Source organism: Hermetia illucens, chromosome 1 (assembly GCF_905115235.1).
Source record: "Hermetia illucens chromosome 1, iHerIll2.2.curated.20191125, whole genome shotgun sequence".
Lineage (NCBI taxonomy): Eukaryota > Metazoa > Arthropoda > Insecta > Diptera > Stratiomyidae > Hermetia > Hermetia illucens.
Genome location: NC_051849.1, coordinates 7,459,106 through 7,485,380, shown reverse-complemented (window position 1 = coordinate 7,485,380; position 26,275 = coordinate 7,459,106). Strand labels below are relative to the sequence as shown.

The 26,275-nt window shown below is 44.4% G+C and overlaps 2 protein-coding genes across 3 annotated transcripts in view; one reads left to right on the top strand and one right to left on the bottom strand.

Annotated features, from left to right (window-relative positions):
- The window catches only part of LOC119647949 (coiled-coil domain-containing protein 93), a 31,824-nt gene extending 31,056 nt beyond the window's left edge, over window positions 1-768 (bottom strand). For both annotated transcript variants that reach the window (XM_038049326.1, XM_038049337.1), the window contains exons 1-2: window positions 486-768; window positions 220-428 (exon numbers count right to left, since the gene is read on the bottom strand). In XM_038049326.1, the coding sequence (XP_037905254.1) occupies window positions 220-428; window positions 486-740 (464 nt within the window). In that variant the 5' untranslated portion in view covers window positions 741-768. The remainder of the gene's footprint in view (window positions 1-219; window positions 429-485) is intronic.
- LOC119647953 (protein arginine N-methyltransferase 5-like) lies at window positions 710-12,755 on the top strand. The gene is made up of 6 exons (XM_038049344.1): window positions 710-1,375; window positions 1,433-1,871; window positions 11,315-11,480; window positions 11,533-11,695; window positions 11,751-12,301; window positions 12,492-12,755. The coding sequence occupies exons 1-6, from the start codon at window positions 973-975 to the stop codon at window positions 12,642-12,644; spliced, it is 1,875 nt and encodes a 624-aa protein (XP_037905272.1). The 5' UTR covers window positions 710-972; the 3' UTR covers window positions 12,645-12,755.
- The last annotated feature ends 13,520 nt before the right edge of the window (window positions 12,756-26,275 follow it).

The following is a 26,275-nucleotide window of genomic DNA, read 5'->3' as shown; positions in this document are numbered from 1 at the left end:
GTCTGAACCAGATGCTCCAAGATTTCCCCACAAGGTTCCGTCAAGGAGTTTTCGGGCTTTTTAAGAGAGGATGGGATCCTATGTTCCTTGGACAGAATCTTACTGGACCTTGCGGATTCACTGGTGCTTTCGATGTTCTGACAATTCTCCAGCCTCCAGCCATGACTTCAGGAAAGGCTGCTGCTTCAAGGACCTACTAAAGGTCCCCAAGTTACTTACATTTTCTGTCCAATTGTGAGATTCTCGTGAAACAACAAATCGACATTCACATCAAAATCGCAGGCTTCGATGCACCAGGTCATTCCCCCGACGATTTTATCAAAATCCGACAGTCCTTTGATCAAGGCCCGATAGTACCCGGCCGCCACCAGGATATCGAAAATCTCCTTGCGCTTGGTGTTTTCCTCCTCATCCTCTCGACGCTCCACCTGAAAGGATCAAAATTCGATTAATTCCTGTCACAGCCGTTGAAGCCTTATAGTCACCTGGATTTCATTGCCATCTGCATCGAATCTGGTTGCCAATTTAACATTCGGCAAATGTTTAGAGAAAATATCGCGCGACATATTGGCTTTAGTCAACAAATCTTCCCATCGGCAATGTTGACACTTGTCGCGAACCAAATCAACCACCAGACGTGGGTGGGTTGGTGACAACTGACAGCTGATAGTGGTTGCAATTGGCCTGCAACCAGCCAAGTGTTGTCGTTTGGGAGGTGAAGTACTAGAGCAAGTTGACATATATGTTTGGAAAAATCAAATAATTTCATGTTGGAAGGGAAGTGTCGGAAGATAATGCCGGAAAAGTTAGGTTATCAGCTCCCTTTGACAATCGAACGTACACGGCGTGAGTCGCTCGGAAGTCCGCGACTTTGTCAAATTCGCCGGCCCAACACGGAACCGTTGTCTACCTCTAGTGCCATTCGCGTTTTATCCAATAAACGAGCCGCGTCCTCGTTTCTACCAACTGAAAATGATAAAAACGTACGTGTGCCTTTACCAGCAACATGCGACCGACCTGCCGGAATGTATCGATCTCGCTACAAACAACTGCTACGATGCGGTCGCCATTCCTATCGTCAATACCCTGTTCTACCGGGAGCTTGCGGCGCAACCGATTAAATCCAGGCACGCTGTATTCTCGCGCTCGGATCTCATCCTGAAATCGACTGATTGGTTGCATAAAGTGATTTCTGTCCTAAGCGACAATATAGACTGCGACTCGCCGGACGAGGAAGTGCGTCGACATTCCGAGGCAACATTGATCCAGGAAATGTCCTTCGCAGAGCACCTGGTCCAGCACGGGCACATGATGGTTCGCATCAAGTCGGGAAGGACTGTCAACTTTGCACGACTCATTAGCCGCAGTATAAAAGGTAAATTCCAAGACCTCCCAAGTGCAAAGACCGAAAACTAAATTTCTATTCTTTCAGGAACTGTCCTGGCTGCAGTTCCCATGGTTGATCCAAATTACATGAAACAAGTTTGGCGCTCGGATTGCGCTGAGGATGATGTGGAGGGCAGTGCAGAAGATACGTGGACCTGGTGGAACAAATTCCGCACCGCCGCCGACTTCAATACAAAAATCAAACTCGTGCTGGAACTGAGTGAGGACCTGCCCAGCAAAGAGTCTCTACGACGTTGGTTGGGCGAACCGGTCGAGTGCATAATTGTGCCTTCGCATATGTTCGTCCGCAACAAGAACAACTATCCCGTCTTGTCCAAGGCGCACCAGGAGATTCTCTCCAAATTCATTGGCAACAACACACACTTCATCGTGAAGGCAAGCCGGGAGGATGGCAGTCTGCGGCACTATGCAGAGTACATTAAACATTTAGTGGAGAAGTTCAAGGTAGTCGATCCGATGCAAGGGTGAGTTCCATATCTTAAGTGCTTCCAATTGGTTACACTAAAGTGAGGGTAAGTTCCGTAGTCGTCTTCGATCGATAAGTTCTATTGGTGGTAGGTGAATATTAGGCGTAGAAAGAGGAACACCAGAAGCGTGACAAACTTGACGTTAATAATTAACCCACGGAGGTGATCATTGGACGGTGGAGCATAGAGCCGGTGGCAAAGTTGTTTTCATTTGGCAGGAATCGCTTCAACTAATCCCGAATCAAGCCGGGTTTGTCAAGTTTTCGGGAGGGCTATTTTCCCTGCATTCTGGAAGACTGCCAGGGTGGTTGTGCTCCTGAAGTCGCCAGAGAAGGATAAGAGTAGTCCTCGGTCGTACAGGGCAATATCTCTTCTCCCGGCCCTTGGCAAGGTCCTGGAGAGGATTATGGTCCAGCGACTGGCGGTGAAATCATCCCATCTGGCGTCTGACGGGCAGTATGGCTTCCGCACTGGGAGGTCCATCGACGACGCCTTGATGCATGTTAGGAATTTTGTTGTCGGTTGTCCTCGCAAATACGTCCTTGGAATATTTGTTGATTTCAAAGGCGCATTTAACTACCTAAGTTGGTCCTCTGTGTTGTCAAAAATTCGTGAGTGAGACTGCTGGGAATTGGCTCTGTGGAAGAGCTACTTCCACGGTAGAAAGGCATTCGTCCAGGGTGTCAATGAGCGTGTGTGGGTGAATGTTGAGCGCGGATGCCCGCAGGGATCTATCGCAGGTCCATTTATATGGAATCTGATGATGGACGAACTGTTGGGTAAGCTTTCTTCCGTGACTGAATGTGTTGCCTACGCGAATGATCTCCTCATTCTTGTTGAGGGGAGCACTCGCCGTGAGCTCGAGCAGCAGGCTGCCGAATACATGCACATCGTTAACGCGTGGTCCAGTAAAGTCGCTGTCGCTATCTCAACGGAGAAGACCGTCGGGATGATGCTTAAAGGCATCTTACCTCGTTCGCCTTGTGTGAAGTTGATCGGAGGGTCTTTAAAGATCCGGCAGAAAGTGATCGATCACGTATAAGTACGTTAGAAATGTGTCTGCCAGAGGAAGTTCCGTCGTGGACTTTGGGCTTGAGATGGGCTTCCTCCTGACTGGGCATGGCAGCTTGAATGAGTTCCTCCTCAAGCGCAACCTTGCCTCCAGTCAGGGCTGTTTTATGTAGGGCTGACTTGGAGGACTGGTTACATGTTCTCTGTGTCTGTCCAGCGTACAGTGACATCCGCAATTTAGACGACATGGGCGTCCACGTATTGAACGGTATCTTCGATGTTAGCCAGTGCCTTGCTAGCAGTGGGACGCTTAAACGTGCTAATGCATTCGCGAGTGCTGCCTTCCGACGAAGGAGGGAGCTCCTCGGCGCTACTTCGCTTGCAGTTGATGGGCGAATGGCCTAGTGGCCGCGATGGTTAGCCACCAGTTTTTGTGTGTTTGGTGTTAGTGTTGTCTTGTGATGTCCTTTGTATTGTGTTGTACGCAGAGCGGTAGTTAGCTGGTGAAAGGTTCCGTCGCGGTTCTCCGCCTCGGGCTGATTCCAGTTAACCCGTTGGGGAGTTCCGTCCCCACGTACTCGAGGAGGGCGATCAGACTCGAGTCTGCAAGGAACTCATCTGAAGTGGCTCTGCCACAAAGCCTCACCGGAGGTTATCTGGTACCATGGGAACTGAGATGGCCCTCTGAGAGCATATGCTCCAGTAGAATTCCTGGAGGATGTGTTCTCGGCCCGGTTATTTGCGGTTGGCCCCCTAGTGGGAGTTTCATGGTGGTTGTGGTTATGCCTACATCGCGGGCAGAGCTCCTTGGAGTTCAAGCGTGGAGTTGCGCTGTATAACTCGGGTGCCGAGTTGCGGCAGAGGTGTTAGATAGGCCTCGCATCCACTGGTATGAATGCTGAGCCTGCACTCAGTATAAACCAGGACCGCTGTGCTTGCATGGCGGGGCTCTGATTGTGGTCACAAAATCAATCCGCGTTCGAAGAGGACCGTGGGATTAAGCCTTCACGGTAGGTACTCACGTTAAACCCCCAGGACTTTCGTGTGGCGGGTGTCAAAATCGCTTCGTGTCTCTTGTGTTCATCGAGGAAGCGCCCTCATGCAACTCCTCTTTTGTCTTGTTATGACCACTGTCATACGAAACATTCAACGTCCAGCGCCGTGTACATTGCACTATTCAGATGATATTTTCCTAGCGCACCATAGCACAGCTGATCTCGAGGAACTTGTCCAAAAAAGGAATAATTTCCACATGCATCACGGTCTCAGATTGAATCTCAAGGAAACTGAATTTTTGACGATAGATCCCAGTAAAACGAGGGCTACCACTGTCAGTGGCAATGACCTATCCAGTCGACTCAGCTGTGAATGAGTACCTGAGTCAAGTCAGGGTAATAATATCGGGCGAGCGCAATATTGACCACAATGCTCCCTACAGTGTACTGTAGTGTACCGTTTCGGTCTTGAATGAAGTGCTCTAACGCACTTCAAGGCCCTGATCCAATATGGGTTGTTGCGCCAATGATTATTTGTATTTTACACAGGCAAGTCACTTTATAATTGAAGTAAAGACTCAGTGAGCTTTTTTGTTTTTCTTAACCCTTCCTTTGCCGCTGAGTTGATTATTAATTGCTTTTTAACACTCTTGGCTAAAATTCGACATTTTTTTGCTCCCCAGATAGACCATGTAACTTGTAGGCTGCAGAGCGAAAGTTACCAGCGTTAAAAAAAGGATGATGGCCCCAGCTACTGTCCCTGGTGTTCACAGTTCCAATGCTTTCACCTCAAAAGTCAACCCAAATTGGTCCCTACGTTCTCAAACGCTACGCTCTGAGGGTATTGCTGCCTCTCCACGCATTCCGATGCAACTTACGCAGCGCTTCATTTATTGATTCATTCTTTGCTGCAAACCTGGACTAATATTTCTTCCGTACAACAGACATTGTGAATCCGATCCTACAACGCTTGTTTCTCTTGTAAATTTTCAGTGGATATGAGTGCCTGTCCTAATCGATTGCCCGCACGAAAAAGTTCCGCTACCCCTTCAAAGAAGCGAGCCCACTAGCTTTTTGGCTGCCCATTCAGCATACAAACTGCGCGGAATTCGTGCTTGGCCACGAGATCGAAAAACAATTTTTGATAGCGAAAATTGTAATTTTAATTACCTACAATTGGTGACCAGCCAGTGTACTTACACCATTCTTCCAGTAGACTACAAAGTCCAGTGCAAATTCAAAAAAATCGCGAAGTTATAAGAAGAAACCGAATTTCGCTTCCGTGATTCTAACTCCTTGCTCTTCAGGTACGAGCTCAAAATCAACAATACAGCTACGAAATTCCCAGAACATGCAGCCTCAAAAACTCGACAAAGGGGACAATGAGTAGCGGTGCTCCGCTGCAGCAGACGAGTCAATTTCACTTTCCAGTCGCTTCCCAACGTATCCAATCAACAAGCTGCATTGCAATTCGAATTTGATTAAACTAACAGCTACTAAAATCCCACCCAACTGCACAAGTACATCACCATTGGCATCAATAAAATCGCAGCCTGCACCAGCACAATCGCCCGGCAAGCAATCGCAACAACCGGAAGCACAGCATCCACAACAGCATCATTCACCGTGCAGCAACAGCCCCCATCTCATTGGCAGCAACCACTGGTGTGGATAGGAAATTTAGTGAGGCCACCGTCGACAACATTGTAGTTTCTCTTTGTCAATCTTCCAATTTGCTCGACGACTACAAAGTACTTGAGGATAAGCTCCGCAGTCGTACTTCTACAAAATCTACAACCAACTTCAGTTCCCAATCAACCTTTGTCTTCTGCTTTACCTCCGCAAAAGAAGAAGAGAAAGCTAAAGACGAACACAAAGGTATGGCTGAAGAAAAAAAAAGCAATCAAACAGGCAAATTTCATTGTTATTCCAAGTTTGTAAGCATCGTATGTTCTTTGTTTTTTTTTTTTTTAAACAAACTAAAACTCTTCGGGCCGCAAGAATTGCCGTTACCTCTTTCTGTTTAACAAATATTATACGACCATTTTCCATTTTTCTTCTCCTCTGCTCTTTTCTTTATTTCTTGAACTTCGCTCATTCCACTTGCATGTTCGTTTCCACAAAACCATGTCCTCCGCAGCTACTGCGGCCACACGGGTGCCGGCATTTTAGCGTAAAAGTTCGGCAGCATGGTTTCTCCAACTCGAAGCCCAATTCACTTTGGCCGGCGTCACAGCGGATGCCGTTTGTTTTAATTACGCGTTGGTCGGACTTGACGAGGAGGCAGTTGGGCTTGTCTCCGACGTCTTCTAAGGCTGCTCTTATAGGCGATTAAAAAAGCAACTCTTAAAACGCCTGTCAGTAAGTGAGACGACTAAACTTAATCGCTTACTGATAAAGCTAAGATGAAGTAATTGGGTACTGACAAAATCGACCCCAATCTGCTACAGTATTTGTGGCTGCAGAGGCTTCAGGAGAGCACATAGGCCATTCTGACGTGTGCAGATTCGGGGTTTCTAGATACTTAAGCCGTCATCGCGGAAAAAATCCATGAGATCCACGTGCGATCCATTGTTGGTGAAGTAGCCCGCGACAACTTAGGCTAGGTAGCTCGGTTGCATCAGATGGTGGCAACATTAACATCCACACGAATTTGGCAGAGGCCATCTGTGCTTTGCGTTCGGGGAGTAGAACTAGGTCAAGATCTAGATCCGCTTCCCGAAATGGGCGATCGGATAGCAGGTCGTCGGAACCTTCGGCAAGTACAGACTACAAAGTGTACCACCCCCTGCAATTTCTCACCAAATAAATCAGACTTGTCGAGAGTTCTGGCCACTTCACTTGGTCGATACAGCCGCTGAAGTCTCGGTTCTTCCCGACATAAAAATTTAGTACCACAATCATTGAAACTCGAGGCAGAAAAGGTAAGTAGACTTGAGGTTAGGACTTCGACGAACGTTTTCTTGGCGCTTCATAATGTCAGACATTAGTATCATCTTAGGCGCGGATTTTCTATGGTTTGCTAGTGGATATTCACAACAGGTCCCTTATTGACCCGACAACGTCCCTTAGTTGATCAGGAAAAATCTCATCCTGCTCACCCAGCACTCTTTTTGAAGACGTTGCCGCAATTCTTCAAAAATATCGCAACATTACTACCGAGCGTAGTCTCTCTGAGCGCTTTAAGCATGATGTTCAGCATCACATCAACACTATTGGTTCCTCATTTTTCTATTAGGCCTACAAATAAGTTCTGTCGGTTTTCACAATAGATGGCGTCGCTTGTTTTTTATTCCATTGATCCACATTTCCAAACATTCATCGGAAAGCTACTGTCAATAGGCACAAACGTCAGTATAATTTATTTAATTGAAGTGTAAACAACAATACTATTTTCATCAACGAAAATGGCCAATTTTGTACCAAGTAATGTGTTTTTGCGGAGAGTTCTACTTCATTATTTCAATATGAAAAAAAAGCAAGCGAAAGTCATCGCATTTTGGTGGAAGTTTATGGTGACCATGCTCTATCTGAGCGAACGTGTCAGAGGTGGTTTGGACGGTTTAAAAGTGGCAATTTTGCCTTGGAACACGAAGAGCGCGCCGGACGGCCAACAATTTTTCAAGATGAAGAATTAGAAGCATTGTTGGACCAAGATCCATCGCAAACGGAAGAAGAACTTGGAAAAACACTTGGAGTCACTCAGCAAGCCATTTCCAACCGTTTAAAAGCAACGGGAATGATCCGAAAGGTCGGAAGTTGGGTTCCGTATGAACTGAAGCCAAGAGACGTCGAACACCGTTTTTTCACTTGCGAACATCTGCTCCAACGACAAGAAAGGAAGGGTTTTCTGCATCGAATAGTTACTGGCGATGAAAAGTGGATCCATTAAGATAATCCCAAGCGTCGGGCAACGTGGGGATACCCCGGCCATGCATCATCATCGACGGCCAAAGCGAATATTCATGGTGAGAAGATCATGCCGTGTATATGATGGGACCAGCTGGGTGTGGTATACTATGAGCTGCTAAAACCGAACGAAACGGTCACGGGCAAACTCTACCGACGTCAAATGATGCGTTTGAGCCGCGAACTCAAGAAAAAACGGCCGCAATACCAGCAAAGGCATGATAAAGTTATTTTGCAACATGACAATGCTCGTCCACATGTTGCACAGCCCGTTAAAACATATCTAGAAACGTTGAAATGGGAAGTCCTACCCCACCCGCTGTACTCTCCAGACATTGCTCCTTCTGATTACCATTTGTTCCGGTCGATGCAGCATGGCTTGGCTGACCAGCACTTCTCCAATTACGACGAACTCAAAAAATGGCTCGATGAGTGGATAGCGGCCAAGCAGGCCAATTTTTGGCGCGATGGTATCTATGAATTGTCTGAAAGATGGAAGAAAGTTGTGGCTAGCGATGGGCAATACTTTGAAGAATGAATGTATAACCAATTTTTCACAATAAAGCTTCAAATTTAAAGAAAAAAACCGACAGAACTTATTTGTAGGCCCTATAAGATGCGTTCATTACCACCGCAGAAGTTCGCAGTAGCACGGAAAGAGTTCGAAGAACTTCTTAAGCAGGATATTTGCAGGCCCTCAGACAGTTGTTGGTCTTCGTCACTTCATATTGTCCTTAAATCCAATGGTGAGTGGAGACCTTGTGACGACTTCTGAATGCTCAGGCCATTCCAAACCGCTATCTCATACCACTCATCCACGACTTTGCGCACTCTATCGAAAGCTGCCATATTTTCTCGACCTTGGACTTAGTCAGGGCATACCATTAAACCCCTGTAGCTCTCGAAGACATTCCGAAAATGGCAATAAGCACACCTTTCGGACTTTTTGAATTCACTGTACAGCGTGGTGCAAACCTTTCAAAGATTAATTCACTCTGTGCTACGAAGCCTCGACTTCTGTTTCGTATATTTGGATGATGTCCTGATCGCATCTTCTTCTGAGTCCGAGCATTTAGAGCACCTCGAGTGCATTTTTCAACGTCTCTTTGAGGCCGGTCTAGTTCTTAATGTTGAAAAGTGCAAATGTCTACAATTGCAGGTGAGATTCCTCGGCCACCTGAAGGCATGCAACTGTACCCAGTCAAGGTGCAAGCGATTTCGAACTTCCCGCTTCCAAAAACCGCTAAGGATTTCAAAAGGTCGTCGTTTCTTGCCCTAGGCCGCCCATCATCAATGAATCCTTAACGCCTTCTTGTCTGAGCCGAAAACCAAAACTCCGGTTTGATTGTGTAGTTTCCAGGGGCGGCTCAGGCGTTCGAGACCACCAAGCCAGAGTCCCAATCATTTGTTTAATGAGAACTTTTCCCTTTGCGTTGCGCCACTTAGCAAATTATCGACTTAGAAAACTGCCCTTAACTTTTGGCCCACACGACCGTCACTTTCTTTTCTTCGCCTAGTCGTCACAATGTTCTGCTGGACAAGAACATAAAAGGAACTTCTCAAAAAGAAAGAATCATTAGCACGTACTCCTGAACTGTCACATCCCTAGTTAGTCTGTACAGTATACATTAAAAATCCTGGTGGTAGGGTTACAGCCGAATGATCCGGAACATCTTTCCAATGTCAGACGAGATCACGTATTCAAGTTTTCTCCACCTGAGCAGGATTTTTTTTGTTGTTTCTTGGGTCCGGTATACATCCTTCTTTCGGGAGAAGGAAGCTTCCACTCCTAGTTTATAATTGGACTGGAAATTAGGGGATATTCTTATAGAAACAGTTTTCCTAATGAAAATTATTGGCCGTTTGCGCTTACATCCTTCTTCAAGTGTAGGAGTGTATGATTGTTTTTGTTGCACTCGTGGCAACTTGTTTTGCTCTTGCAATTCCTGAAGTCTGGATATGCTAGATAATTACGTAGCAATTTTCCTCGATTTGCGAATTAACTCCTTTCCTCAATCGTGAGTTTGCAACCAGCAGCTGATATATTGTTAAAAGGAATACCCACAACATGTCCATTATCGGAAGGTTCCTTATATCCTTCAAGGATTCTTCAAAGTTGCGTACCGTCTAGTTGTCGACTTTTTTCATGACAACGTGTGTCACAATATGACAACTCCTGACAGCTAAAGCTGGCATTCCAATATCATTCGCATTCTAATGAGAAACTGCTTCTCCTGGAGAAATTCCCGAAAGTAATAGCGATCTTTACGGGGCGATGGGTGAGAGGGTAGATCGTCAGCCTTTCAATCACATTGCTCTAGGTTCGAATCCCAGTCATCATGGATTTCTGTGTTCGTCTTGTGGTTGTCTCGCTACTGTGAGCTTGTCACACAGCGTCAAGTGTGATGAAAATGCAACCGAAGTGGGGTCTTATTGGAAAATTAAGGAAAAGGGCAATATCAATAACAAAGAAATTGTGTGGATACCCGATTAACGCTACGGATTTCGACTTCATCTGCTTTTGGGGCTCCCTTTCCCCAATAAATAATCTGCTTTTATTAATTTAGCTAATTTAATCCTCGGTATCTGGACATTCACGTTATGTCTTTATTAATTTAACTACTTTTTTTCACGTTATCTAAACATTCACGTTAGTTATAGAAAACACAAATTAGAGGTGTTTTAATTGTAAGCGGTAAGAATTCAATTTCTGTTTTTCGTTAAAGCGTCGGCAGATGGGCCGGTCGACTAGAGTTGAGTCTCCTTCTGCATGCCACTCTTGATATTTCTCACCCCATTCTCCTGTCAAGCCGTCAGCTGATTCCACAGCCGTTCGATGCGGCGGTAGAGGCGAATTCTCGATGTCATTCAGGGTTCGCACCTCCGATGTGCCGCCATATACATTCTGTGAAACGTTTGCTGGCGGGTCCGAACTAGCTTGTCATTGTTTGAGGAATAGCCCGTAAAAAGCTTTTTGAGTTTCTTCTGGAGGTACTCCAAGGGTCTTTCGGGTTGCTCAGTCCTTTTTATAATTTTTGGAGAAAGCCTCGAACTCCTTCACAATATCTGATTGCTCCTTTAGGCTAACGTTGTGGACTCAAATGAGTGTGGAACTTTAGATTTACGGATGGTTTGAAGGGTGTTGACAAGAAGAGGAGATCGCTCGGGTTTTGTATGATATTCGCCAGATTTAATTATAAGCACGATGACTTATTTGAGGTATCGAAGGACCACGTGATTGTAGGCTCGATGGACCAGCGATATTTAAACAAGAAACAGTGCACAGCATAGAATCATTCATGAATAACCAGCTGATGCTCTGAATTTAGTCCAAGTACTTCAATGCCTTAATGATAGCCGATTACAAGGAAGTCTACCGGTTTGTAAAATGCAATATGATAATGCAAACAAATTTTTGTTCTCATAATTGAAATGAAATAAGAATAGTGAAATTGATTTGGTTAATATTTCAGCCTATATGTATTTTGCATAAACTTATTAATGTAATAATAAATCTCCTTTCAGATTTGATGATCTGCTCGAAATCCCGCTGCAACCTCTCATTGATGACCTCGATTCCTACACATATGAAGTTTTCGAGAAGGATCCTACTAAATATAAGTTTTATCAAGACGCGATTGAACTTGCACTTGTCGATAGAGTTCCCGATTCCAAAATAAGCAATAAACCTGTAAGTATTCGGTGTACTATGGACGATGATAATCTAACTCCTCTCCTGGCAGGTGATTATTATGGTAGTAGGAGCTGGACGTGGACCATTAGTCAGGGCTGCGCTGAACGCGTCAGCCAATACCGGTCGTAAAATTAAGGTTTACATAATAGAGAAGAACCCAAACGCGGTGGTAACTCTCACATCCTTAGTGGAAGAACTTTGGAGTGACAAAGGTATCCACTTTGGTTTGTGATGTGGTCTTCGATCCTTACATTTTCTCATTCACAGATGTACAGATCATTTCATGCGATATGCGCGATTTCACCCCTCCCGAAAAGGCTGATATTCTAGTCTCCGAGTTATTGGGATCATTCGGTGATAATGAATTATCGCCCGAATGTCTGGACGGGGCCCAAAAACACTTAAAACCTGACGGAATAAGCATACCATGCCGCTCTACCTCATACGTAAATCCAGTGATGTCGTCGAAAATCTACAATCTTGTACGGCAAGTTGTGGTGGACCGTTGCACGAATCCCCGTGAGAAAATGCATAGCTACTCGACTCAGGCGGAGAACAACTACGTCGTTTACTTAAAAAACGTCTACCACATTGCCGAACCACAAGCGCTCTTCGAATTCAATCATCCGAACAAGGATAAAGTTATAGATAATTCCCGTTATAAGACACTCACTTTCGAAGTAACACAAGATTGTGTTTTGCACGGATTCGCTGGGTATTTTGATACGATTTTATACAAGGACATTGTTTTAAGCACGCACCCACAAATGCATTCGAAGAGCTTAGTTTCGTGGTTTTCGATGTTTTTCCCGATCACGGTGAGTAGTTTTGATGAAGTGATTAAAGTTAAGGGAGTAGAAGATGAATAGATAAATGTACCCTCGAATCGTCGGGAACCCAACTCTTTGGAAATTTCTTTACCATTTGTAATATCGTTTTTTGCCCATAGCATTTCGTCAATTCAAAACCATTATTAAATGTCTTTTTTTTAACTTCTAAACTTCACAGGAGCCGCAGCAACTCAAGGCTGGCGATATGCTCGAAGTTAACTTTTGGCGGTGCCTATCCTCACAGAAGGTGTGGTACGAATGGAGTACATCACACCCGCATATGTCGCATGTTCACAACCACAATGGCCGTGCATGTCCTATATATAAATGAATTTGCATTTCCACTCGATTTGGTTTAAGTTTCAATGTATTTTTATTTATTTTGATTATGTACAGAAATATATAAACGGCACAATAAAAGGCACAATTTCCACAACCTTAATCTTGCGTTTTTCATTTTCACCGGTTGTAGTCCCTTTTTAAGGTTTGTTTCACACAAAATCTTATTAAAATCTATCGAATGTCTGCCTGTCCGTCTGTCAGACGAGATTTACTTCGAGCAGTACAGCGCGAGTGGTAGCCCCGCTATGTTGAAACCAACAACAGGGACCTCAGAGCGCAAGGCCGCAAATGGAATAGTGGTTTCCAGTTTTAAATCTCGTCGACGAATAAAAACACAAACGATGCAGAGTGTGTAAGGGCTCGGACGCCAATCAACCTCTGCAAACAGGTAAGCAACCAGCAGCCCGCTGACGAGCCTACGAAATCTTTCAGCGAGGTGACCAGGAGTCATGTGTGGTGCTAGCGGTTGGAAATTCCACTAGCAGCAAACTAACGTCGGAGGTGTGGGCCAGTGTTGTGGCCAGGTTGTCTAAAATAACCATCAAGCATCTCCTGGACGACAAAGGCGAGCGCACGAGATTCATTCCCTGCTTTGATTCCTCTCAGGTGGTCCGTGAATCCCGCGTTATACCATGCTAGGGCCAATTCTCAAGGGAATTTGTCAGTTCATGCGTCGTTAAGATCAGCGACGCCTGGGAGGGGGTAAAGCTTAAAATTATCACCTACGACGAGATCTCTGGAGAACGGACGCTTGCATCTAGTTGTCGAAAATCCGCGTGGAACATGAAAAGCTCGTCCAATCCCTGCGCTTTCAAAACCCCAGGATTCCCATGGTCGCCTGGGTAATTATCAACATCACCAACCTTTTCTGCTCCGTATAAAAGGAAATCGCCTGGAGGTAGTGGAAACGGCAGACTAGAGTTCGGTTCGGAGTCAGGAATGCAAATACGAAAGTGTTCCACTTCTCGAAACCGGACGACGACCTGGATTCAGTCGACTCCGCCAAAGAGCTATTGGAGGAGATGAAGATCGATAGCAAGCTAATCATGCTGCGGGTAGCGCAGCTAACTCGCTCGTTTTTCTTCTAGAGGAAGACAGAGACGTCGCATTAACGCAGAGCCCTGAATGGGGGCTCCAAAGTAAATATTGGGTTGGGGAAAACGAAATGTCGTATTTTGGCAATAGATGGCGACACTTAAACTTATCTTGTGTCATACTTATCACATCGGGTCATACTATACGGCGATTTGAAGATGACAATCTGTCTCTTTGACAGTGTTGTGATCGTATGTTTCAGTTTCAAGTTATAGCGCGTCAAAGATGGAGTCCACCAAGCAAGAAATTCGTCATATTTTATCTTTTTACTACCTGAAAGGTAAAAATGCAACGAAGGCGGCCGAAAAAAATTGTGAAGTTTATGGGCCCGATACTGTAACGATTCGCACAGCACAGTGTTGGTTCGGTCGATTTCGTTCTGGTGTAGTGGGTGTCGAAGATACACCCCGTACTAATAGGGCAATCGCCGTAGAAACCGATAAAATCGTCGAAATCATCCAAGTAGACCGGCATGTGTGCATTCGCTCGATTGGCCAGGAACTGGGTATAGACCATAAAACCGTTTGGAACCATTCGCAGAAGATTGGATTCCAAAAAAACTGAATGTTTAGGTACCACACGAGTTGACGGAAAAAAATCTCTTGGACCGAATCAACGCCTGCGATGCACTGCTGAAACAGAACGAATTCGACCCATTTTTGAAGCGGATGGTGACTGGTGATGAAAAGTGGATCACGTTCGACAACCTCAAGTGAAAAAGATCGTGGTCGAAGGGCGCGGATTGTCGGCCAGGAAGAATTTGCTGTGTGTTTGGTGGGATTGGAAGGGAATCATCCACTATGAGCTGCTCAACTATGGCCAGACCCTCAATTTGGTCCTCTACTATGAGCAACTCGACCGTTTGAAGCAGACGATTGACCAGAAGCGGCCAGAATTGGTCAATAGGAATGGTGTTGTGTTCCACCAGACAACGCTCGGCCTCACACATTTTTTAAGATCCGCCAGAAGTTGCGGGAGCTCGGATGGGATGTCCTATCGCACCCACCGTATAATCAGGACCTGGCATTAACTTATTGCCATCTTTTCCATGTGTGGATAGCTGAGTGGTTAGAGCGCAAGGCTGTCGTACGGAAGGTCGCGGTTCAAATCTCACTGGTGGCAGTGGAATTTGTATCGTGATTTGACGTCGGATACCAGTCGACTCAGCTGTGAATGAGTACCTGAGTCAAATCAGGGTAATAATCTCGGGCGAGCGCAATGCTGACCACATTGCCTCCTAGTGTACCGTTACGGTCTTGAATGAAGTGCTCTAACACACTTCAAGGCCCTGATCCAACATGGATTGTTGCGCCAACGATTATTATTATTATTATCTTTTCCATGCAAAGCGTTCTTGGTGCTAGTAAGTTGGCCTCAAAAGAAGCTTGCGAAAACTGGCTGTCTGTGTTTTTTGCAAATAAGGAGGAGGGGGGGATTTATAAGGGGGGATAAGGAAGTTGTCTTCTAAATGGCAACAGGTTTGCGAACAAAACGGCGCATATTTGACTTAAATCGGATAATTCTAAGTATCTAACAGATAAAGCGTCAAATTTCGATCACAAATATGACATTTCATTTTCCCCAATCCAATATTATAATTTATTCCACTGCACAAAAGACGCTGATCGGGACAGACCTAGAACATGTATTATTGCAAAGAAGAGTCTGCATGCTTTTCTGTATGCGGATCTGAGGTCCAGCGATCTAAGCGTGGTCAAACTAGGGCAGGCGGGCACGGAGAACGCGTATATTTCCTTGGCTTGCATGGCTCAGAACCGATCAGCTCCTCCAGCGGAACTGTAACATTTGACGTCCATCATAGTAGCAAAGAAGGCTAAACGGTTGGCAGGCCGCGATGCTAATGCAGGATATACACTATGGGGCAGCTCGGAAATCAACAAAAGAGGTGTTTTATTCTTTGATTTTATTATTAACACAAACCTATCGGTGTGTAACAGGGCTAGTACACCAACCTTTCATTTTCCCAGCTCGAAGAACTGTGATGGTTGAGAAAAGGTCCTTTATATTACCCTACTAACCGACAATGGGATTCTTAGGGTGGAGAACTGGAGAGTGCCTAACCAAAGATCCTTCTAAGATCACAGTTGGGTACTTTTCAGTGTAGATCTCGCCGCAGAGGTCTCCAAACATTTTAGAGATCACAGGAGGATCGAATGGAAGAAGTTTAGTCAAGTTGTCAAATTGGTAGATTTGCACGACAGCCGACCTGAAATCAAAAGTCAGGCTCTGGAGAAGGCATTTGAAACTGCTTTTAAAGTCTCGTGCCTTGCATATAGCAAGAAGACATTGCCTCCGTGGTGGAATGAAGATCTGTCCAGCCTCGGAAAACACACCAGGGAGATCCTCAACAACTGCTACAGGCACAAATATTGGCAGTCATACAAGGACTGCCTGAAGAAGTTGCAATTTAACCATCAAAAGGCTGACTGAAAGCGCAAGCGAATCTGCGATGTTCAGTAAGATTCTGTCCAAGGAACATAAGAGCCCACCCTTTCTTAGAAAATCCGAAGGCTCCTGAACGGAATCTTCCCCGCCATCGAGGAAGACTGGACGGTATGCAACTCCAGTTTTGTGAGACTATCAAATCGATAATTATCGTGGATCAAATCGACTGGGCTATAAACAGCTTCTCCGCATATAAATTTCCGGGCCCAGATGGCATAATGGCCATCATGCTACAGAAGCACCAATACAGGGTTATGGCTTGTCGAGATTTACCGGAGCTGTGTCTCTTTGGCATATGTACCACACTTTTGGAAACGCGCACGAGTGGTTTTCATACCGAAAGTGGATATCCACTTAAGGACGATTAGGGAGGGAACGCCTTGCTCTAAGTCTCAACAGAGACCACAAGGTAATTGGCACGGCTGAGCGTTCACAGCAGTTACACACAGTATACTGTAGCTGCTTTCGTGGATATAGAGGGAGCATTCAACATCGAATTATAATATATTGAGCGCAAATCCGCCTTATTGACCAGAGCTTGGCCAAAGCTGAAAATATTTTCTTGAGAACTGTGGGGTCCTGGCCAATAAGGCTGATTTGCGCTAATATAATTCATAGTCATGCTGTGTTCTACGAATTATATAAAGGAGCCCTCAACATCTGCAAGTCGCTTCGGTCACGCCGCTCCCAGGGCAGAAGTGAGGCAGCGTCTGACGATTTGCCTCTGCCCTGGTAAGAAACCGTAAAGCCGTCATCGTCTAAGTTTTAGAAAGTTTGGGTGCTAAGCCCAAAACGAGGGGTCCGTGGACAAAAAAAAGGGAGTAAGTTGCTTCCCATTTGGTCCGGTCCAGCATTAAGTTGATGCGGACGTGGGACCTCACAATTCTCAAAAAAATATGTTAGTACCAACGCCATCAATGAAGCCTTGAACAGCATTGGATATCTTACACATTGGGTAATATCCATGCTAAGAACTAGAATAATCCAGTCGGCTTTGGGAGGTATTGCCATCTCTCCGGTGCTCTCGTTGATAGTAAAGGACGAAATTATGGATATGGATAGGAGCGGGATGGACATTGGATAGGAGCGGGATGAAGGTGGTAGCGTATTATATTGATGCAGAGGATGTTTTCCTCCATTATGAGTGACATCATGGAAGGATCGTAGGGAAAAATGTACCTGCAGGCCGCAAAGTGCGGACTCGGCATAAATTCAATCAAAACGGAACTGATGCTATTCACCACCAAGCCAAACGTACGCGAATTCTACCTCCTGCGGCTGAATGAACAAAGATAGGTTCTTTCCTCCAATGGAAAGTATAGTCCTCTATTCCTCTAAGAGAACCTTTGCGAATAAATGAGGTCTACGGCCGAGGATAGTCCTCTTGATGTGGACAGTTGTGGTACCTTCCATCCTAACGTACAATAGAACAAAGTTTAATTGGATTCAAAGAACTGCGTGTTCAGGTGCTATCGAGGCTCTGCAGTCCTACCCGACTGGTGCTCTTAATGTACTCCAACAAGTTCTCCCCCTAGATGTCTACATTTAGTACGTTGTACCATGCAGTGCTGTCAGACTACTCTAGTCTGGACACTGGACAGCGAATCACTATGTCCACCGTAACATCCTAGATGAAGTACCTCGGGAACTCTAGGCAATCTCCAGGGACTACGTCATACATAAGCCGAACTTCACGAGAAACTTTGCTGTGGACTTTCCATGATCCGAGCCAAGCGGCCATTGAGACTTTTTATTCAGCGGCAAAATCCTCTAGGCTGGTGGGGCAGTGCAGAAACGCGCTGAATAATCTGGGCGACACGATCAAGATCACCCATTTCTGGGTTCCCGGTCATAACAACATAGAGGGGAATGAGTGGCTGATGGACTGGTCAGGCAGAGCTCTGCTCTTGCCAGTTCTTCTTTGAGCATCGTCTGTGCCCCACTAGTGATTGTTAAGGAAGGAATCTAGTCACACTACTTAGAAGCTGAGGACCTCAGATGGCGAAGGCTCGCCCACTGTATGCGTCCGATAAAACGGGCAGGCGGTCACTTCTAGGCACAGACTTTCCGATTCAAATGAAAGGGTCAATTTGAAATGTTGAACTGGTAAAAAGTGTGTTGATGTGTATGGAAAGAAAGGTATTTCATCTATTGATTTTCTCGAGTCTCAGTACTCATGGGTTCATGGGTTCTCAGACCTTATTTTAAAAGTGATGTGTGTTTAACTTATCAAGGCTTACGTTGTTGGACCTAAGTTTCTGGATGGGCGCCTGACTGTCGGTTAATATCGCAATATTCTGCCCTTGGAGGTTAAAGTAGGCACATCTATCCGTGCAATTCAATTCCGCCTGCAATATATTGAGATGCTTATCTTTTGGTTTGAAGTGTGTATCGCTCGGAGCAATAACCTCTGCAGTAGCTCTCTCTTGTAAGGGACCCAATCCTGTACCAGATAATCAGTTGCTAGTTTAAGCAGTAGGTCATTGCTATATTTTCCCAGTCAGCCTTCAAGTTCAGCTGACAACTTTATTGTCACCCTATCTCTTGGCGTCAGTAATTCGGGATACCGGCTACAAAGAATGTTAACGTTCCTTTAGTTTAGGCAACTCTCTGTCCCACTCATACCTCGGGATATTTTAAAGATTGCATGATTCGGCTGTTTCTATATGTAAAGATGAAAAGGAGTCGTTTCCAAAAGGACCTCTACGGGCTCTTATCTCTGTCCAGGTAATAGTTGCGGCTTATATCACGAGCTAGTCCCTTCGTGATCCTTGTCGGATTGTATGCATTGAACCGGTATTAGCCCAATACGCATTTCGAGCGCGCACTAATCCCCCAATAGCTTCGGGGTCAGCTAAGGGTAGGTAAGGCTTGAGGGAACTGGAGTGGAGTACATCCATTTCATACATTTGCGGCTCACTTCCGTGCACACGATGCTCAGGTATAGAGTTCATGGATAAACACACCAAAACAGAAAAGATAGTAGGGAAGGAGGGTGGTTGGCTTATTGAGTAGTTTCTGAGAAAGAGTCGGTGATTCATAGCTACACTGAATTCGAGGAGTTACATGTGCAATACGAAAACACAAGGACACAATTGCATTTGGCCATCATGAAGAGCAAAATCGCACAATTTAAGTGGATATATTGAAACCAACTCTGATCCGTGAGGTGCCGCATACAAATCTTCACCAAAATGCAAATGCTCCTCATCGATAAATTGTTCTAAGTTATTGCACTTTTTTTAAGAAGACGTGGACTATACCATCTTATTTGCGGCACATGTGAACCTCGATGTAATTCCTCTAGTGATAGATGAGGAACTTTTAGATGCGCCAATGAAACTTGTTTAAAATAAGACCCCAAGGCTGAATGGAATGCCGAATATCGCTTTGAAAGTAGCAGTTCGAGCAATAGAAGCTACAAGAGCATCTTATCACTCCGCAGGCAGTAGGTTGACCCCTTCTCATATAGATCGACTTGCCTCGTGGATACCATTGGCTGTTTGAGCGAACAATATACAATAGACTGGTTCTGACCGCATAAAAGGAAGGAAGCCTTTCTGGCAAGCAATTCGGATTATTTAACGCGAGGTCTACTGTCGATGCAGTCAATAAGGACACTGGACTCGCTAAGGGTTCAACAGAGGAAGACAAATGTTGCACAATAGCAACATTGGGTGTAAATTCTTTACCTTCATCCCTGCAAAATGAACGAGAATCATCGAGGACCTAGTCAAACTGTTGGCCCCAAAACACATTGTTTTTTCAATTTCTTCTGGAAGGAAGATTGGACTGCGGTTCAGACGATGGACAGAAAATATTCCCGACAACTTGTGGTGTGCCACAAGGTTCTGCTCTTAGGTCCCTTACTATGGTTAGTTAAGTATGATGGAATATTGACGCTACAGCTCTCAAAGAGCCTGACAACCATTTGCTTCGCTGGGGATAATGGGATAACAACGCATGGACAACATCAGGAGCTAATTGGACCACATTAGGAGAAACAGCGCACGTATTAGCGGATAAAGACCGGCGTTTCTACAATAAAATATATGTAATCGGAGGGACTAGGGCATTTTAACGGCAGCTGGCATGGTGGGAGTCGAACGGAGGATAGCAAAAGAGATAGGAGTTACAAACTGGTTGTTTGACATACCGCATCGTTCCGGACATTCCAGCACAGATTGGAGTTAGAGACTATCGTGCATACCTACAACAAGAATGTGCAGTAAATTAATTTTTATGGCCTTAGTTACATAACTAAGGAAACATTTCCCACCGAGCAATATTGGATTTTGTTGCAGTAAGGCCCTTCATGTCTAGAAATATTGTGAAGTTCATATTGAAGACAAGGCTTTGTATTAGGTCAAATAGGTATTGCGAACTGTTAATGAAAAGCTAGCATAGAAGGAAATCAGAAGAAAACAAGAAAGAGGGGTAACCGGAATCAACAGTAGTTAAGAACTGATTCAGTCTCGCGACGCAATGCTTTGAAATTCTCTAAAAACACCACACACAATACATTGACAGCTGCATAGGACGCACTGCGATCTTGACTCGGTTTCAAACCGGGTGACTCATTTTTCGTCTTGCTTTTTTGACGCATTTCACCTCCTGTATATAGTCTTCTTGCTAGAAGCAAGTAAGAAGTGACATGTTCGAAACAGGCATTTCTGCCTTAGTCAAGATAGGCCATGGAGGTTAGGGAATGTGAACCCCAGACAAGGGGAAAATAAATTTCGACCGGTCCGTTTGTCAACATCACCTCAGGCACCTGTAGGGCCACAGTTCAAAAGCCCAACAGAAATCGGTGGCTATGTCCTTACCAGGAAAGAGCGAAGGGCTTCGAGGAGCCTGTCAAGATCCCCAATCCAGTCTCCCACGATTAAACAGCAAAAGGTTTCTGGAATTCTACCAGCCACGACTCAACTCAAAGCTTTCCCTGAGGTTACCCAGTCTCAGGACCTAAGCAACACCCTTTCACCATTGGGAAAGCAAAATATTGTTCCGATGGAGCAAACAACCCCAGTGTACAGGTACAGCGAGAACGCTCAATGTAAAGAGTACACAGTATGTGTGGAGAGAAGCAACCCCATGACATACATAGATAAAACTAACGGACAGGAAAGAATTGAGGCTTTCAAATCCCTCAATTTGCATAAATTTACGAGGCGTCTTAACCTCAAAGACCAGGTAATTACGGTCAAGGAAGATGGGCCAACGAGGATAAAAGTTTATTGCAAATCAGCGTCCTGCGCGAACAACTTGGCATCTGACAATCGCTTGGTCACATTAGGGCTAAAAGCAAACCTTTCCTTGAGGAATACCCATAGATAGAAGATGAAATATTATAGGACATTAACTCTCCGATTAAAGTGGCGAAAGTGCAAAGGCTGAATTTCAGATCTAAGGAAAACAAAGATGTCTTCCTTCCATCTCGAACTGTCAAATTAACCTTCGTTGGCTCTGAGATCCCCAGACATATCTCAATCGGTAGCGTGAGGGTAGAGGTTGACCATTACTTGAACATATCGAGGCAATGTTTCGTTTGTGGTAGATTGGGCCATATTGCCACTTACTGTAAAGCGAAAGTGAGTAGATGTTTAAATTGCAATGGTCCTAAAGATCAGTGCGATGGCAACTCATGCGGAAAAAAATGTGCTTTATGTGCTAAGTCAGACCATGACGCCAGAGACAGGAATTGCATCATCTGGGTCGAACATTTAACGATCATCAAGACGGCAGCAATAAAAAATATCTCCATGAGGGAAGCTACCAAAGAAGTGAAAAATTATTATGACTCACTGGACTGCGATGTTGATTGTGACGTTGCCTTCCCTCCGCTGGAGAAAAGAGCAAGTCCGAACAACTGGACAAGGAATCCTCACGATGAATTCAACAGAACCATCAGAGGGAGTAAAAAATTCAGTTTTGCTGTCAAATCAAATCCACGCCCGAACACCAGAACACCCTTTCCCAAAGGTGACTATCAAGAACCATTTACGCCAAACCATCCTGTTCTCGAACACCTAACGTACACGGTTGTATCCAAGTATCAGAAAGTATTGTCGCAAATCCTTAAACTCATGAACAGCATCTCTTCAAAGATACAAGATCGATCTTTGGCAGAAGACATACAAAAAATCTGGTAAACTCAACATCACGAGCATTCAAAGTCTAGCTAACAATAAGTCTGAAATTGAATACTTTGGACAGGAAATTTTCATTTTTAACTCGCCCATCATTCTCGTTACCTAAAAGGTTTCAACCTTATGTACAAATTCAGAGAGGATTGCTATGGTGGAGTAAGGGCAACTCCACTTCACAAAGGTATAAATGCCAGGCCAATAACCTATGATACCGACATAGACATCATTATCGCTAAGACCCTGAACCTTACTCCAAACATCACCATTGCCTCCATATACATGCCCCCATATACAACTACGACTACTTTCAAAGTAGAACTGAACAAGCTATTTGAATTTCTGAGCAATACCCCAAATACAATAATAACGGACGACCTAAATGCCAGGTCATTTATTCTCGGCGATTCCATCGAGAATAGTAAAGGCAGGCATCTCTCAAACACAATATGCAGATCAGACTTTAGACCACTCAACAACGGTTCACTAACCTTTGTGGACCAGGTAACAAATGGCAAAAAAAGAGCATCTGCCCCAGATGTCACCCTTACTAATTCCAATACCATATCCTGGTCTTGGAACGCACTGGTACAACCGATTTCTAAGAGCAGGCATAAACCAATAGCCATTCACAGTAACACCATTGTAATTCAACAGATATACAAAATAGGCCTCTGGCATCTAAAAACTGCTTTGCAGTCCATCCCTCCCACGGAGAATTTGAACGGTCCGACATCGGAAATCCAAAGTAAAATTAAAGAGTCGACATTCAAAATCCGTAAGGGCTCCTCCCATAAACCATGGTGGAACAGTGATCTAAAAACACCCTTTGTAGAGAAAGGGCAAGCTCTGAGAGCCTACTACAGCAATGCCAATCATACCAACTTCATGTCCTTCTCGGTTGCAAACAAGAAATGGTTACAAGCGTTGAAGGCGGCTAAGAAAAAAGCCTGGGACGAGATTTGGGAAGAACTGAATGTTGAAAAAGACACTAAGGTATTCTGGAAAAGCCTAAAAAATTTTAAAAATTGTCAAGAGGAAGAAACCAACAACCGGAGTTGGGACTCTGAAATGACCAGAAATACTTAGACTTTTTAAGCTCAAGCTACAACAACCCAACTCCAAATAATTTTACATCCCACTTACTGTCACCATCGTTGCAAGAAAATTTTACTCCTGAGGAATTAGTTCTGGTCTTCAACAAACGGAAAAAGAACTCTGCACCGGATAACGACCAAATTACGTACACGTACATCCAGTGGCTAAGCACGTCGGCCAAATCTGCTCTGTTAACCTTCATTAATGAAACTTGGCTAAATCTAAATCCTCCACAGGAGTGGTCTGTTATTAAGATAGTTTCCATACCCAAAATAAACAAAGACCTGTCAGACTTTAAAAACTTCAGCCCATATCCCTGATTAATGTTTTTGCCCAAATCCTCAACACACTATTAAAAAAAAAAACTAAACCATTTAATTCCAGAGCACAAAATTCTCCCTCCCAACAGCCATGCCTATCAGAGCGGATTATCCACTGTGACATGTCTAAACGACATCCTTCTGTCAATCTCCATAGCCAAAGCAAACAAACTTCAGGCGCAAGCAGTAGTTCTTGATGTATCCAAAGCATATGAAAGCGTAGATCTAAAAACCCTTGAATCTAAAATGCTCTTCCATAAAATACCAGCCGAAATCATCATCTGGATCTCAAGGTTCCTGGCTAACAGGAAATTAATCCTGGGTGATGCGAAGGTGGAAATTAGCAATGGTATACCCCAAGGATGTGTCTTGAGCCCCACACTATTCAACATTTACATGGCCTCACTTCATAAACCAGTCGCCCCCAACATAGAAATCTACCAATTTGCTGACGATTTTTTCATATTAGCCACTGGCAAAACAATTTCGGAAACTGAAGTCTCCATTAAAGCCCAAGCAGTAGCCCTCATTGACGAATGCAAAAACCTAAATCTTCATATAAATCCGGACAAATCAAAATTCATTACCCTTAAAAGAAACAGCAGTGCACTACACCCCTTGAACCTTGGCAATCAGCAAGTCAAAAAAATAACCTTCCTAGGCAAGACAATTAACTCATCTTTAATACTAAACAATCAAAAAATTGACACCATCGCTAAGGCTAAAAAAGCTGCTAGAGTCATCAATTTCTCTACTGGGCATTCTTGGGGCCTTCCTCCTGAAAATAGTATCAAATTGTTCAGAGTGCTAATACGACCCATCCTAGATTACGCCGCTGCCACATCTGTAATAGCACCCAATTACCTAAATAACAAAATCACCTCAATAGCGGCCACAATCCTAAAAAGATGCCTAGGGCTTACCAAAACTGCTCCTCACCTGTCCACCTTTGCTCTGGCAAATGAACCGCCGCCCCATCTCAGAATAACGATTTTAGCAACTAAGGAGCTATTAAGGCTTCATGCAAGTCGACCTCATGTCTTTCGGAATGTCCAAAAGAGTGCAGACGCTAAAAATGGCCTCTCTGCAACTTACAAATGTTTCTCTCGCCTTTTTGACCTCCTGAGGGCTAACAGAAAATCAAGCTCTCCACATACCCTACAAGTAATTATAACTCAGGCAACAGGCAGAAACATTCCAAAAACTGCTTTAGCAAACGAGATCAATGCCTCCATATGCAACTTTGAAATATATGCCACAGATGCCTCTGTCAAAGGAGGCGATGTAAGCATTGCAGTGGTCAATGATCATGCTGAAACGGTGGGGCAACACAAGCATAACCAAATCACAACGTTGTCAGCAGAACTCCAAGCAGTTTGGTACGTTGGAAAAAGGTCATAAGAAAGTGGTCATAATTATGGACTCCCTACACGTGTGCCGGATCCTGGGCAAAGAGTCTACCACTCACTACATGGTCAATGAAATCCACAACAACATGAAATGCATAAACGGCGAAGAAGTAGTCATAATGTGGTGCCCGGCAAGGAGTGGCATCAAATTAAATGAAAGTGCACATCTGACAGCTACCGAAGGCCAGAACAGCGCCACGCTGATGAACTGTCACCTAGCACCCATTGATTTAAACCTTCTGGTGGCCAACCAAATAGCAGAGGAGTGGGACTCAAGCTATCAAAATGACAATCGCTCCAAAGGGAAATTCTTTGCAAAAATTTTCCCCCATGTACCTATAAAACCTCCGAAAGACCTATCCAAACAAAAGGTGTCGCGGATAAAAACTGCCAACAGAATCATGTCAGGTCACTCCTATAATAAACCATGGCTCAAAAAGATGAAAATCATAAGAAATGACAGTTGCAATACATGCAACGTGCAGGAAACCTTAGATCACATCTTCTTTAAATGTACTAAGTATATCCAAATCAGAAATAATTTTAACTGGGATAGATCCATCAACTCTGTAGAGCACCTGCTTGCAGAGGACCTAAATAAACACCTACAATAAATTATCATCTTTCTTGAACAAGCAGAAATAAAACTTTAGCACTTAAATAAAGCCTAAGTAAAAGCCTACCTCTTTACGGTTACTTAATCACTTTAACATAATGAAAATTTACAAAGCGATATAAGGCCCAGTAGCGCATATATTTTTGTAGTCATGCTGGCAACATAGACAACAGTCTAGCCAACCGTGTCACGGAGTCATTGTAGGTGGCATCTGGTGTCATACATCGTTAGCCTGCCGGGACAACGTGGGACAAATCAAAAACACACACACAGTGTTATGGGCGAAATTTTATTTTGACAGATATCTAGTTTACCTTCGTTCAAATTTTGACATTTATAGCTTCGCCGTTAGATCAGTCTCGCAGCGAGAATGGAAGGAGGAGCAAGTGGTTTTAATGAGTAGGAGTCTCACATAAACGAACGTTGATTTATAGGGAGATTATTTTATTGGAATATAAAACACTAACAGA